At 40.7% G+C, this 16,256-nt stretch overlaps 1 protein-coding gene across 1 annotated transcript in view; it reads right to left on the minus strand.

Annotated features, from left to right (window-relative positions):
• Positions 1-16,256, minus strand: part of PLEKHG4 (pleckstrin homology and RhoGEF domain containing G4) — a 3,374,045-nt gene that overhangs the window by 1,810,334 nt on the left and 1,547,455 nt on the right. Inside the window, exon 10 of the mRNA XM_044079537.1 lies at positions 9,100-9,248. Within this exon, the coding sequence (XP_043935472.1) occupies positions 9,100-9,248 (149 nt within the window). The remainder of the gene's footprint in view (positions 1-9,099; positions 9,249-16,256) is intronic.

Here is a 16,256-nt window from a genome sequence, read left to right on the forward strand (position 1 = left end):
CAGCAGTAGCCGCAGGCTCAAAAGGTTGTAGAGTAAGTTTTTCCAACACAAAATTGAGATCCCAAGCAGGAGTAGGAGCTCTACGTGGGGGTCTTATATTCTTTGCCCCTCTAAGAAACTGCTTGAACAAAGGATGCGAAAACAATGGTGGATCACAATCATAGTGAGCTGAAATTGCTGCAGCATGAATCTTAATGGAAGAGAAGGACAAACCTTTGTCCAATAACTCAGTAAGATATTGAAGAGCCACACTCAAATTAGGCTCAGAAATCTCCAAATTCTTAGCTGTACTCCAAAATAAAAATCTCTTCCATTTTTCTGCGTACACTTTCCTTGTACTAGGTCTTCTAGCTTCCATAATCACATTTAAAACTTGTTGAGGAAGTTGAGACCTGCTGTGTCTCAACACAGAATATGCCAGGCTGTTAGATGAAGAGAGTGAAGCTTGACATTGAGCAGATAACCGTCCTTCTGAGACAACAGATGAGGAATCAGAGGTAAAGGCCATGGAGGCTTCTCTACCAGACTCCGTAGTAGTGGGTACCAGTGTTGCCGAGGCCAATCTGGAGCTATCAAAATCATCCTTGGCCTGTCCTGTCTGACCTTTAATAGTACCTTTGGAAGAAGAGGTAGAGGTGGAAAGGCATACACATGAAGGTTTTTCCAACTGAAAGACAGAGCATCCACTTTCCAAGCTGTGTGATGAAACCCCTTTGTGCAATACTTTGGCAGCTGGTGGTTTAGTGGAGAAGCGAACAGATCTATGTCTGGAGTTCCCCATGACACTGTCAATCTCTGAAATACATGAAGATCCAGTTTCCACTCGTGGGGATCCATGATTTGTCTGCTTAACACATCTGCTAAGGAGTTCTGTGCTCCTGGCAGAAACCTTGCCTGAAGAGTAAGTTGCAAGCTTAGCGCAGTCTCCCATAAAATCATTGCTTGCCTGCATAGAGGATAAGAATGTGTTCCCCTTGTTTGTTGATGTACCACATGACAGTTGTGTTGTCTGTTAGAATCAACACCTGCCCTGGAAGAAGTAACTCCTTGAAAGCCATTAATGCAAACTGGACTGCTAACATCTCCTTCATGTTGATATGTAGATGCTGTAGTCTGGCAGGCCACTTGTCTTGTATCCACTTTCCATTTAGATGAGCTCCCAAGCAATGTCCGAGGCATCTGTCGTTAAAATCTGACTCGCCTCTGGCCGGGTCACAGAGAGTCCCTTGTTTAGGTGACATTCCTGAGCCCACCACAAAAATTCTTTTTGAAGGCAAGGTATTATTTGAATGACAGTGTCCAAATCCTGGCAGTGCTGTGTCCATACATTTTGAGATACCATTGTAGCTTCCTCATATGCAGTTTGGCATTGGGAAGCACCAGAATACAAGATGCCATGAACCCTAATGCTTGAAGGACTGTCCTTGCAGTCAGCACGGACTGATGAGATAGTTGATGGAAGTAAAGTGATAGACTCTTTTGTTTGTCCGGGGTTAAAAAGGCCATCTGGGCTGCTGTATTCAGTCTCACACCCAGAAAGCACATGTCTTGAGAGGGTACTAGACTGGACTTTATTTCGTTCACAGAATACCCTAGGCATCTTAGCACTGCTATAACATATTCCAGATGCTGTAGAAGGTCTTCCTTTTCTTGAGCCAGAATCAGGCAGTCGTCCAAGTAAGGATAGATTTGAATTCCTTGAAGCCTGAAGTAAGCTATCACTGGAGCCAGAACCTTTGTGAATACTCTGGGCGCAGTAGATAAGCCAAAGGGCAATGCAGAGAACTGATAATGAGAATTTCCAGCTCGAAACCGCAGATACTTCCTGCAACTTAGCCTTATAGGCACATGAAGGTAAGCCTCTTTGAGATCTAAAGTTACCATCCAGTGATCTTTGCCCAGCAGAGGTAAAAGCTGTTGTAACGTCAACATCTTGAACTTGGGAATGTCCAGAAAAGTGTTGAGGAGAGATAAATCCAAAATTGGTCTCCACGTGTTCCCCTTCTTTGGTACTAGGAACAGGCGAGAATAAAATCCTAGGCCCCTTTCTGATACAGGGACTGGCTGAATGGCCCCATCTGGAGTAACTGAGAAACTTGCTTGTGAGCCTCTTTTCTTTGTGGAGGAGGAACGTCTGGCATGCCTTTGAAAGGGGCATTGTATGGAAATAAAATCTGTAACCGTGGTGAATGATATCCAACACCCATTTGTCTTGAGTAATTAAATCCCAATTTTCTTTGAAAAGAGACAGTCTTCCTCCCAAAGGAGCTGCCAGACGAGAATCTACTGGCAGCTGAAAAGACAGGTCATTGGGTCTGTTTACGAAAGGACTGACCCCTGCCCTCACCAGAAGTCTGAGCAGGTGAACTCCCTGTTCTAGGCCTAAAAGAACCTTGAGCCCTGCCCCTACCACGTCTAGACCTACCCCTAGACTGGGAATCATAAGCAGGATATGTCCACCCCTTAGTAGGCCAATTTCTACTAAACTTCGGTGGCTGCACCTGCAAAAAATCTTTAACAGTTTGCATAGACTTAGCTTTGTCCTCCATTTTCTTTAAAACTGCTTCCACAGGCGATCCAAACAATACATCAGACTGTAAAGGAGCATCCAAAATCCTTGTCTTAACATGCTCAGCTAAATTCTGATCCCTCAACCATGCATGCCTGCGAAGAACAGAACTAGTAGCAGCCACCCTCGAGGAGGCCTGTACAGCATCAAAACCACATTGCAAAGAATGCTTACCCACTTGTTCAGACACATGAACCAAATCCAGCAACTCTTTACACTCAATACCTTCCGCCAAAGCATCCACCTTAGATTTTAATTGTGAAAGGAGATAATTCTGATATTTTAGCATGTGAAACTGACAATTCAACGCTCATGGCTAGAGTGGAAGAAGTATACACTTTCTTTCCCCACCTATCCAAAGCCCTTGCCTCTTTATCAGTGGGAACAGGATTTTTAACCACAGAAGCCTTAACACCTTTAGGCCCTTGAGAAATAGTTTCTGGGTCCGCCCTAGGACTCTTAAACAAATACTTATGAGCTTCGGGCACCCTATAATACCTATCAGGCTTAACAGGAGCAGGAGGCAAAGAGTCAGGGTTCTAGGTAGCCTCTGCAAAAACATCTTCCACCACATTCAACACGGGAGGAATGGCTAAGGGCGTATGCTGGGGTAAAACAAGAATTCCCTAAGCCTTTTCCTGGAATCAGAGTAATCCTGGCCTTCCCATTTAAAGTGCTCCCTCATGGAATGCAGAGTCTCTGAAAATGAGAAATCCTCAGGAGGAGAAGCTGTAGGAGTGGAATCATCCACATCAGAATCAGAATAAGTAGGATACTCCTGCAAGTCTTCCGCAGAAGACTCTGAAGCCTCTGAACACTGTTCAAAACTATCAAACTCGGTTCCACCCTAGGCCTCTTATCAGGAGGGGCATAGAACCTCTAATCATAGTAATCAAATCTTCTGCCATTTTAAGCATATGTTTCTTAGGTACAGAACCCGAAATGCTAGGAGAAGCCCCACTGAAGCTGAACTTGGCCTACCTCTCAAAGAAGTTTTGGCAACAGAAGGAGAGGCTCTAACTACCTTGGGAAGAGAGGGAAGAACAGTTACCTGAGAAGCCCCTCAGCCTGGCCTACCTCCTGAGAAGGCACATCCTGTAACAGTAAAGTTTCGCCCTGAGACTCCATGGAAACTTCTGGCAAAACCTCTGGCTCCACTGACCCTTCTAAAGAACCGGCGTCCGGGACTGCCGGTTCATCAACCCTAGGCTTCGCTGTTTTGTCCTTGCGCTTCTTGGAAGCGGCGTCGGAGCATCCGGCGGCATTTTATAATTACAACGCTTCCCAAACACTAACCTGGCACAGTCTAACCTCCTCTTAATAGTGCGTTTGTTAAACCTAGCACAAGAGCGGCAACCAACAACGCCGTGCTCAGGCCCTAAACAAGGTATACACAAGGTATGGTAATCCCTATGAGGTATCTGTTTCCCACAAGAAATACAGTTATTCACTTTTTCTGACATCCGGTTAAATACTGAGGCAAGAAAAAACCAAAATGTTCCCAACGGGTACTTAGCCAACTCTGTTTCGGTCTGAAACTCCGGTTTCGGAAATATTTCAGAACGCCAACCTGCACTCGCAAAACTGCTTCTGCATCGGACCATGCGGCAAAAAAGACTGAGGATATGACGTCGGTCATGCGCATTAGTACCCTGACGTACTGACGTCAGTCTAATGCGCCCTGACCGACGTCAGCCTTATACTCTGGTATTCGGGCCGACTGGACGGCGGACTATACCCAATAGTAAGGACTGCAGCAATGGGGAACGAAGAACATCAGGCTTAATCTTCGGCGGGGGGCCAGCCTCTGACAAGCCATCAGGGGAGCACTTGCGAGGCCGGTCTTTCTTGACCTTATCCCTTTCCCCGGACCACTTGGCGGGAGGGTGAGTCCCAGAGGTCGAGGAAGGGAAAGAAGCAGCAGCAGCAGCTGCTTTCTTAGACGGTGAAGGTGGGACATCTGTCCCAGCAGTGGAGGGCAACAGGCCCTTGACAATTAGTTTGTCCTGCCTGTCCTTAAGTGCTCTGGGGTTAAACCCAGCGCAAATAGGACAGGGGGACTGGAGGTGAGCCACCCCCAAACAAACCACGCCCAGAGTGTGGCCACCCGCCAAGGAAAGCTTATGACCACATTCTGTGCATCTTTTGAAGCCAGGCTTTGGGGCATCCACCATGCCTAAGCTGGTTCAAAAGATAGACACACACACACACGCACACACACACACACACACACACACACACACACACACACACACACACACACACACACACACACACACACACACACACACACACACACACACACACACACACAACTAGTAAAGAGAAGAGGGGAGGAAGACAGAAAAGCCTACAAGAAAAAAACTATGAAGAACCCCGTGAAGGTATAGAAAAGGTTAAGAGTGAAAAGGATAGTCAGAAAGTCAAAATATTCAAAAATAACGCTACCAAAATGCAATGGGAGCTCGGACCACGCTGCTTCTCCTCAGGTGGCAAACAAGTTCTGAAGGGAGAAGGGAGACAGGGGCATTATGGATAGGGAAGGAGCATGGAGCTTGGAGCCATAACTGGAAAATGCATCCGTGTCGGATCCAATATGGATACGGGGACCCAAAGGTTGAAGACTAAATGAAGTAAACTACTTCAGATATCTTATATAGCTTAGACTACTGCAGCAGTGATCAAAATGATTATATCTTAATATCTCAGATTCTGATTATGTACTTAAGCAAAACATGTCATCACAGTAGCAGTAGTTGCCGACCTGGACAAAGTCAGCACACTCACATACACCATTAAAGGAATGGCTAACTACCTGCAAAAGAGAACCAAAAACAGGATTCAGAGAAGACCTACCTTCTTAAGATAAAATAGAAATGTTTCTTAGGTCATCAAAATAAGCCAGCATGTATTTCAACTAATGATCCTGATAATCCAGAATTCTGAAGGCTAAAGTAGTGGAGGATTAAATTCTCCTCCAAACTTCTCAAAAGCTTTTCCATCCTTGTCCAAAGGAGATGGATTAGTATTCACCAACCTTTTATTAGCAGGTGGAATAGAAATAAAAAGAGTTAATAGAGAGAGGAAGCAGCTACTGCAGTATGGGGGCTGAAAAATCTGGGAGCTCTCTCTTGTATAACCTTTCCTACTCCATCACACTTTTAATGATCTCTGCAGCAGAATGTCCAAAAAAAAAAAAAAAAAAAAAAAAAAAAACAGAGTTCTCTACCTCATTTTGACATCCTCTTGGAGATTTTGATAATGTGGTCAGGCAAACCTCTTCAAAGCAGCACCAGTGACAGTACCCTTAAAGGTGGCATCTGCAGACTTATAAGCACATTTCAAATAATGGGGAGTCAACTGAGACATAGAAGATACCAAGTTACACAAATCAGATTTTTCTTCACAACAGGAAACAAATGCAAAAATATTCCTCATATACTCAAGATTAACACGCATAATCTTTAACATATGAGCTTTAAAACTGAGAACTTTAAAAATGTTTTCCAGAAGAATATACTTTCTCCCAAAATGTATCAAAAGCCTTCCCATCCTTGTCAAAAGGAGAGGGATTAATATTAATCATATACTTAGCAACAGCTGAATTTGCTAGAGCAATAGCTGCTGGATCAGATCTGGGATAAACTTGTAAGACTAAGATGTTCTACATAGTTTACCGTTATTTTTAGGAGGCAGTAGGCTGGCTATCAGGGAAATCACAGGTTATGACAAAAACATCCTCCAAAATAGAAAGAATAGAATGAAAAGGAGTTTGTTTTGGATATTCCAGTGGCAACAAATCATATAAAACTTCCTAAGGGAATGAGAAACCTCCATGTTTTCCCACTGGAACAACACATTTATTTTAGAAAACGTACCTGCGAAAGGGAATCTTTCAAAAGTGATCTCCTCAGAATCTGATTCAGAAATCTGTAAAGACAAGGTTCAATTTCTTGAGACTCTTCAAAAATAAAGAATCCTTTTTTTTTCTTTAAACTGATAAAGCAATATAGGAAGGGACAAGAGCCTGAACTTAACCCAGAGCTAAGCCCAATAAATCACCCATCTATACAGAAACTGAGATAGAAGAAGACATATCTTAAGTTTTTGTTTCCTTTTGGCAGGAATTTCTGAAGAAATAGATCCACTTTTGCCAGGGAAAAAAAATCCTAGGGAAGGGCATGGCTTTCTGGCAAGACAGAATGGCATTCTCTGCCCTTGCTTGACAACAGCACTGCAACAACCACAGAGGATATGTCAAACTCCGGGTCCATAGTGGATGTAAGGATACCACTAGTGGGTGCCAGAAAAAAAAACAGATGAGTGATCCAAGGAACCAGTTTTGGTCATGGCAGAGCCAGCTATCTGCCTCTGTAGCACTTTAAAAGCCTGTTGAGGTATCAAAGCATGTTTGGTTAATTGTCTTCTTGTGGCTGGAAGAAGGGAGAACTGAGGAACTTGTAGGTTGTCCCACGTTTAATCTGAAACATGATTCTCGGGTAAGTCTGGCGACATTTGTCAGTAAACAAGATAAGTACTAAAAAAGTAACTTTTTCCCCATAAAAACACAGTACAAAACACTTTAAATACTTACCCCACCCCAAAAGTAAATTAAAAAAACTTTCCATGAAGAAAAACTAGTTTCAAATAAATGTAAAAAAGTAACACTACTGTTTAAAAGTATTTAAAAGCCACATGACAAAAACTCTTTCCCAACTTTAAAATTAATGTTTTATAGGACAAGTACAATTTCTGACAAAAAAAGTAAGGTAGAAGTTTTTTTTTCCACAGGGAAAATACAGTTGTGTAAAATCTTACTATAACAGTAGTTGTCCTTCTCTTCACAGTTGTAGCATTCTTTACAATGGGGATCCCCTGCCAAGGGTAGCCTGACATCCAGTCAGTATACCAAAGCATTTAGGCTGTAATAGGAATGCTGTATGTCACACGTATGCTCCCCGTGCACAGAGTAGGGTATAAAGGTGAAGTATGGACATACCATCTCAGAAATGAAAAGCCCCAAGAGGAACGACAATTGAAGGAGACAAGAGGGAACATGTAGATCCAGAAGGAAAAAAGGAACAGGAGCAGGAGGGAGGGAACGAATACTGCAACAGTGAAAGAAGGACATCTACTATTAATGTAACATTTTATACAACTGCACTATGTCCTTCTATATCACTGCTGCAGCATTCTTTACAAAAGCTCAGGAATAAAGTTGGGTGGGGGGAGGCCCAGCAGAGCCTAAGTGTTTCAAGGAAAATGGTGAACAAAATTTCTCATTTGCCCATTTCAGTACTGGACAGTGCTTGTATTTTTGTTTGATGCAAGGAAATAATATTAACTATCTTTTGTAACTACATTAGCTACATTTTTCAAGTCTCATCTCACTTCAATTATAATTTAACTGTTTATTATGTTGGTAATTATATAATTACAACTTACAGCTTAATAAACAACTAATTAACTAAGTAAGAATGTATGAAGCTATTTAAATGTTTGATATGATTATCATATGTTGCCTCACAGCATGTTTTATAAGTAAAGAAAGGCAAGGGTATGCATCTTCTTCAGAAAGTAAACAGAGTAGACATCTCATGGAAGCTAGTAAAACATCTGAAGTGCATCTGATGTTTACACAGCATTTTGACAAATGTCTAGATATCATATAACCTGACCAATTTAGGTGACATACAAAAAGACAACCAGGAGTTACTAGGTAAGCATTATGGTCAGCTCCCACATCAGAAAGACTTGACATGGCACTTGCTGTCTTACAAATGCCTTTCAGTAGGACTCTTTGTCAAGTAAAACTCAGCCACTGATTAATGAATCTTAGCCACAAACAATGTGAACCCAGCCTGTATAAAAGTACATCAAAACTCTTCATTGGCATGTAAAATAAAACTTGTGAAGGAAGATCAGTTCTATAAAATTTGCATAATATAAATATGCCTCTGCAGCTGTCCTATTCTGTGGCTATGAAAATCAGTCAAAAATAATCAAGTCCTTAGAATGCTTTAAGCAATTTTGAAAATCACAAGACTTTAAAAAACACAACAAATCTCAAAGATGTTGAATTTAATTCCTAGCTTCTTGCCAGCTCTCATAGACTGGGTTTCATACAGCAGACCCAACAATGTTGATAAACTGGAAGTGAAAGGTTCTTACCCATCATGCAACTGAGCTTTCTACACTGGTTAACATTATACAATAAACTCAATCTAAGGGATATATAAATAAATTACAAAAATAAGATAAGACAGCATAAAATAACAAATAAAGGTAACTGTGATAAGAAAGTTTGTTCCTAAAAGTACCTTGCTGTGTTGTAATAGCAACAAACAAGTGCAAACATGCCACAAGTTTACGGAAAATGTCATACAAAAAGTGATTTAAAACCATTTATCAAATCACAATAAATACCAATGTGGATTACAGCTATTTCTAAAGTTATAGTAAATTCTTCTCATACAAACACCTTCACAGCTTATTAAATTCATGCACCAGCCAACAAGACACATGCTCACCTGTAAGTATCAGTTCTGATGATACAAAAATCCTCTTTTTTAAGTCTGGCTAGCATAGCTCCTCCTTGCAACTGAAGTCTCACTAACCGGTCATCCTCAAGTACATTTTTCATTAACTGTTTACACTGCTCCAAAGAAACAATGGCCTCCTGGAAAGAAATAATAAGGCTCAATACAAAAGTTGACTTAGTGAAGTCAATCACAAACATAGACACTCAAAGTAAACCCACAAAGCGTTTAGAATGGTACAACAAATGCCTTCCCTGTTTTTTATATATATTTGTTTGTATCTTTCGGCTTTTCCCGGTTAGGGGTTGCCACAGCGGAACTCCGGTCCGCTAATGATTGGCAGTAGATTTTTACGTGCTGCCTTGCCATGCCCAATGCACAACCTTCACCGAAGGAAAGCCCATTCACGCATGTCGCCACACAGAAGATGCTCTGAGAATGGAACGGGCAACGTCTAACTGTGAGGCAACAACGCTACCGCAGCTCCACCACCGCAGCTCTATATATATATATATATATATATATATATATATATATATATATATATATATATACATACATATGGGAGCCCTTCATTTGTTCGAACTTTCAAATGCTCGAAACTCATATGGCTGACACCATATGAGCGAACGTTTGAAAAGCCGACAAATGATAGGGGAGATCCTGCTACAGTAAGGGACTGGGAGATTCCCCTTTCCTGCACTGTAGTGCGATCTCAGAGTGAGAATATTTAAGTAGCAGGGGGTGTGGGGGGCTTGCCCCCCTGCATGACACAGTTTTACTGTGTTTACAGGTAGGTAAATGGTGCTATTTCAGGATGTCAGTCTTTCGGAATGTTGAACATATGGTGTCGGCCATATGCAAGTCGGCATTCTGAACGGTCGACATTCTGAAGTAGACTCATATATACAGATAACTACAGCTATATAGACATACACCTACATACATATATACACAAACACATATGTAAACACAAATTATATATATATATATATATATATATATATATATATATATATATATATATATATATATATATAAACACACACACACACACACACACACACACATACATATATATATATATATATATATACACACACACACACACACACACACACACACACACACACACACACACACACACACATATACAGGTGTGTGTGTGTCTGTATCTGTATATGTATATGTATGTATATATATATATATATATATATATATATATATAAATATATATATATATATATATGTGTGTGTATGTGTGTATATATATATATATATATATATATATATATATATATATATATATATATATATATATTTATAGAGGGGTATACTTCAGAATGTCGACCGTTCAGAATGCCGACTTTCATATGGCCGACACCATATGATCGACATTCCTAAACAGTGACATCCTGAAATAGCACCATTTACCTACCTGTAAACACAGTAAAACTGTGTTTTGCAGGGGGGCAAGCCCCCTGCACCCCCACACCAGCTACTTAAATATTCTCACTCCAAGATTGCACTACAGTGCAGGAAAGGGGAATCTCCCAGTCCCACAATGTAGCAGGATCTCCGCTATCATTTGTGGCCTTTCAAACATTCGCACATATGGCGTCGGCCATATGAGTTTCAAACATTTGAAAGTTCGAACAAATGAAGGGCTCCCATATATAGATATATACACACACTTGCACACACTCACAGGTGAATCCACAATTTGTATGCATTTAACATTCTGTTTTTTTTTTTTTTGTTTTGTTTAACATTATAATAAATTCCATAATGTTTGTCTTCAGACAAGTTGGACAGGGGAAGCACCCAAAAGATGCACTACACTTAAAATAAGACCAGGAACCATGTTTAGATTTTCCAATTTTTATGTTTCCCAGTATGTCAATTTTGAACCAACAGCTGTTCTGTGCCAATGCCTTAAGAAATCTGAAGTTAAACAGTATTTAGGTGAGCTCTCATGTATTACAGATAGTCTAAGATGCAAATGTGAACTCGTGAGGTCACCAGTTATACTAAACCACTGAATTAAATATAACTTTTCCTGCAGAAGTTATATTGTGCATTTAAGGCGACTGATTCAACAATTAGCACTAACATCTATCCGTTCTACAGTTAATCACAACATTACAAGGTCTCTTTCAACCGCTAATAATGCACCTATAACGCTTTGCCAGTGAGGATCTTCAAATATAGGTATACACATCCTACATTCGTAGGGATCTAGGCATACAGAAACTTGTGCTACATCCAACACGTTATGAGCCGGGAAGAATGACAATGTTTGGGGACTTACCAGAAACAGAATGGAATAATGCTGATTTAAGAATAATACTAAGGAAATTATTTACAACATATGTTCAGGAACAACAACTGCCTTCAGATCACTAGAAAAAATGCCTAACAGGGAACAGAATATACTAGATACCATTTGTGTTCCTAAAGAAATTAATGTTACTTCATGTAAAGTTTTACTACTGTTGATGTGCACTGATCGCGTGGCTATAACAGTTACATTTTTGCTAAATAAATCTGCCAAACTAAAATCTAAACCAATGCACAGAAAATCAGTAACAGATTATAAGGAAGCAAAACAGTCACTATGTAAAACTAAATGGAGTGATGCATTCAGTGGAAAAAACTGCATGAAGACTATGGCAAGTTTTGAAAGAGAAATTGTTTGAATGCAAAAAAAAAAAAATAAAAAAGATGTTTAACTTCAGGATCTAGGCACACAAAGTCAGGAAGATATCCTTTCATAAAAACAAGATACTCGATTAGGGTCAAAGACAAAAAATATACGAAATATACAGAAAGGTTGAACTATGATTTCGAAATCTGCAATTAACAATCTGTACAGACAAATCAAACAGTGTGAGGCAAGATCAAGAAAATTTTGAAGAAAATTTATACAAAGATACTGAGCATAATAGGAAAACATTTTATAAATAAACAAGATATGGTGATAAACTAAGTGTCAATTCTAAAATTTACTCTGCGACACAACACATCAGAATCTTATCCTAAGCAGTTTGGTTCTACAATGGGCGTGATAAATTGTCCTAGTAATATCCAGGGAACCTCAAGATACTGAAATCAAATTAAATTATAATGAAAAAAAAAACTGAGCAAACTGGACCCAACAATGCTCTGGGAAGAGACGGAATTAGTAATAATTACCTGAGAACACTTTGGCATGAATTTACAGCACCATTACATCTCTTATTCAATAGGTCATTTAAATATGGGGAGATTCCTCAAGAAAGGAGACATGCACTTGTTAAATCTGTCTTTAAGGCAAAGGGGAGTAGGACAAACCCAGAATTGTACAGATCAATACGTTTACTTTCATTGTGGAAAAATAATGGAGAAGGTCATACTAGATAAATTATTGCCAGAATTGTAAAGACCGGGCCTTGAAGTCGTACATTAGCATGCATATGTTGAAAATAAATGTATAATCATCTTTAACATGATGTTCTGTAACAATGTGATAACAGCTATAAATGAAAAATTGTGCTGTGATATAATTTATACAGATTTAACTTCAGCATCTGATATAACTGTATTAAGAAGAAACATGCCCTAGCAGAACTGGGAAACCAACTGTTTTTCATTATAGCGGTTTGGTGCTGCTGGCCAGTTTAATATATCTGAGTGTTTTGTTTTCAGCTATTTGAAGTTAGGTAATATTATGGGAAGAAAAGACAATGATAATTGGCAGACCATTTTCTAATCTTTGGAAAAGGACATATAGCAGTAGCCCATCTGGCTTCTAAGAAGATTAAGTTGGAAATTTTGTATGACAACAACACCGGAAGTATACCCCTCACTGGTGAGATCAGATCATAAACTAATCTCGCTGGAGGTCCTCATCCCGCCCTCACCTGAAACAAAAAAGACCACAGTGAAAAACTTCTCAAAAGCTGATTTCACACTTCTAAAAACTAGTGTGGTCTCCTTTAAGGCCCCTGAGCCAGTGGTAAACATTACTCAAACCGCTGAATCACTTACAAATGCCTTCTACCAGCACCTACAGGACTGCATGGATCAGGCAATCCCAAACAAAACTAAGACTCTCTGTACCAAAGGCAAGCGTCCAGTCTGGTGGACCCCAGCCATAAACAAGCTCTACAACAAAAGGAGGAAGCTACTACAAGATAGAGCAAAATCCTTGAAAGGTAAGACACCTTTGATCATTATAAGTAAAAACTAAGAGCTCTCATAAAATCATCCAAGGCAAATTTTGAGAGAAAAATCGCCAAGGACTCTAAAGACAATCATAAGGCCTTCTTTAGCTATGTTAGAAACCTAGGAGGAAACTCCCAGATATGCTCAGAATTAGTTCAAAATGATGTGAAAATTACTGAACCTACACACATTGCTAACATACTGGCTGACAGGTTCAGTGCAAACTTCTCCCCAAAAGGAGAGATATCTATTCCAGAGGATTGTAGCCCCCAAACATCTCCAACGCCCAGGTGAGAACTGCCCTCACTAAGGCAAAAACACAGCATCCATGGGACCGGATGGTGTCCCCGGCTGTGTGCTTCATGAACTCAACGAGGAATTAAACCCACAGTTAGGACAGCTGTTTAATCTTAGCCTCACCTCAGGATACGCACTCCAAGGAGTGGCGCACGGCACTGTGGTCCCACTTCATAAGGGCAGTGCCTCCACAGACCCTGGAAATTACCGCCCCATTAGCTTGACAAGCCTTATCTGCAAAGCCATGGAGAGGATCATAATGGAACTCATAAATAAAGACATAGGGAACTTGCAGACTTTGGATCCAACCCAGTTTGGCTTTGTCAAAGGCAGATCCTGCCTCTTAAACTTGGTTGACTTTTTCGAGACAGTCACCAAGGCCATTGATGAGGGAAAGGCAGTCCATACAGCCTACCTCGACCTGGCAAAGGCCTTCACACAATACCCCACTCAGGTATCATCGAAAAACTCATCAGCTTGAATGTAAACCCATACATCACAAGATGGGTTGCAAACTGGCTAAGTGACAGAACCCACAGGGTCAGAGTTGCTGGAGCCATGTCAGACTCAAAGCCTGTCACAAGTGGTGTCCCACAGGGCTCAGTCCTGGGTCCACACTTGTTCGGCATCTACTTTTCTGAAGTACAAGCAAACACAGGAGGGTTATGGCTGACAAAGTTTGCAGATGACTGCAAACTGGGCCATAGTCGAAAACACATCTGACACAGATATCCTCCAGAAGGGCCTCACAGAAACGGATAACTGGTGCCAGAGCCATGGCCTGAAGTTAAACGCCAAAAATGCATAGTCATACCCTTCGGGAAAAACAAGGTTACCCCTAGCTACCATATAGGTGGCAATCCACTGAGCACAGAAAAAGTCATCAGGGATCTGGGGACCCAAGTTGACAGTAGCCTTCGCTTGACACTCATGTTGCTAAAGTAGTTAGGAAAACCTTCTATATCGCCCACCTGATCATGAAGGGATTCACATCTAGATCAAGGGAGGTCATCGTCCCCTGTACTCATCACTCATTAGACCTATGATTGAGTACAATGCCCCGCTCGAATGTATCTGACCAGACACCTGCTGCAGCTTGAAAGGCCCCAAAAGTTCCTCACCAAAAGGATAAAGGGTCTCAAAATATGTCTTATGCTGCCCGACTGAAAGAACTCCAGCTCTATTCAGTCTCATACCGCTTGCTCAGAGGTGACCTGTGCCTGACATATAAGGCCATGTCAAACCCAGATTTGATGAATATGCTTCACCTCAAAAATCTAGATCCCTCAGAACCACAAGGGCGGAGACTTAAACCTTGACACGGTTATAAATAGAACGTGCTGGAGGGACAGATTCATCACCCAGAGACTCCCTATGCTGTGGAACAAAATCCCGGTACATGTGAGGCAGAGCACCTCGCTGGCCTTGTTCAAGAGGAATCTTGACCAATGGATGGGAGATCGCAGATATACCCCAGGGATTACTTCAGTGTCACTGCTTGACAGAGGCACAGAAAAATGATAGGCATAGTTTTTATTCAAACTAAAGGGGTGGCGAAAGCCACATAACTATGGGCTAGGCTTATAAATGCCCTTGGGCAGATAGCCTAGTATGAACCTATGAACCTATAAGCCTTAAGTTTGGATATAAAGTATAGTTCTGTAAGTTGCACTTATCTGTAACGATAGATACTCAAATTCCAAATGGTTGCAGTAGCCTTTATGCTACATTGGTTGCTTCCATGCCCTGGAAACAACTGGCCAGCTTCTCAAAGGTCTGCCTCCCCCATCCACCACCTCACCTCCACTTCTGACTGCTGACTGGCTAGCCCCAAGGAGGGTAATCACCAGTCAGAGTAAATATTTCTTCAAGACTGTCTTACTTTATTGCCCATACAGAGAGAAGAAGCTAACAATCCTGAAACAATGAACAATAACATCAATAATGAAGTAAATATACAGACGTACAGATACAAAGAACTATATTTTATATGCAAATTACAACTATATACAAGACTAGGGGGATGGGGTGGGTGCACCTACTGTAGCAGTAAGGAATTTGATCATCTACTGTTATGAGTGAGGAATTCAAACATCTACTGTTATGAGTAAATGCAATTTACACAACTATACAATATTCACCATTCCCACTGTTGCAGTAGCCTTTAGGCTATATGAGTTAATTAACAAAGTCTATCTAATATAGGAGGAGGAAAGATATGGAACCAGGAGCCCCTAAATCATGCTCACAGCAAAGCTTGTAATGCTTTGTAAAAGTATGAATGGAAGACCATGTAGCTGCTTCTAAAGTTCACCCCTTTCCACTATGCCACTGATGAAAACAAGGCTCAAGTAGAATGTGCCTGGACAGTGCCTGGGACAGATTTACGTAGTGGGATTAACAAAAGGCAATAGCTGAGAACAACCATTTCTAAATAGCCTGTTTTTGACACTTCCTTTCTTTGTTCCATCATAAGATATAAAGAACTGATCTGCATTTCTAAAAGAAATAGTTCTGATCTGCATTTCTAAAATAATTAGTTCTGTCAAGATAGTACCTGAGCTACGTATGCATATTCACAGTATGTAGAATCCTTTCTGGGGATCTGGATAAAATACTAGAAATTGATAGCTTGATTCAAGGTA

This window comes from Protopterus annectens, chromosome 8.part0 (assembly GCF_019279795.1).
Source record: "Protopterus annectens isolate FY-2018-M chromosome 8.part0, PAN1.0, whole genome shotgun sequence".
In the NCBI taxonomy this organism is placed as follows: domain Eukaryota; kingdom Metazoa; phylum Chordata; order Ceratodontiformes; family Protopteridae; genus Protopterus; species Protopterus annectens.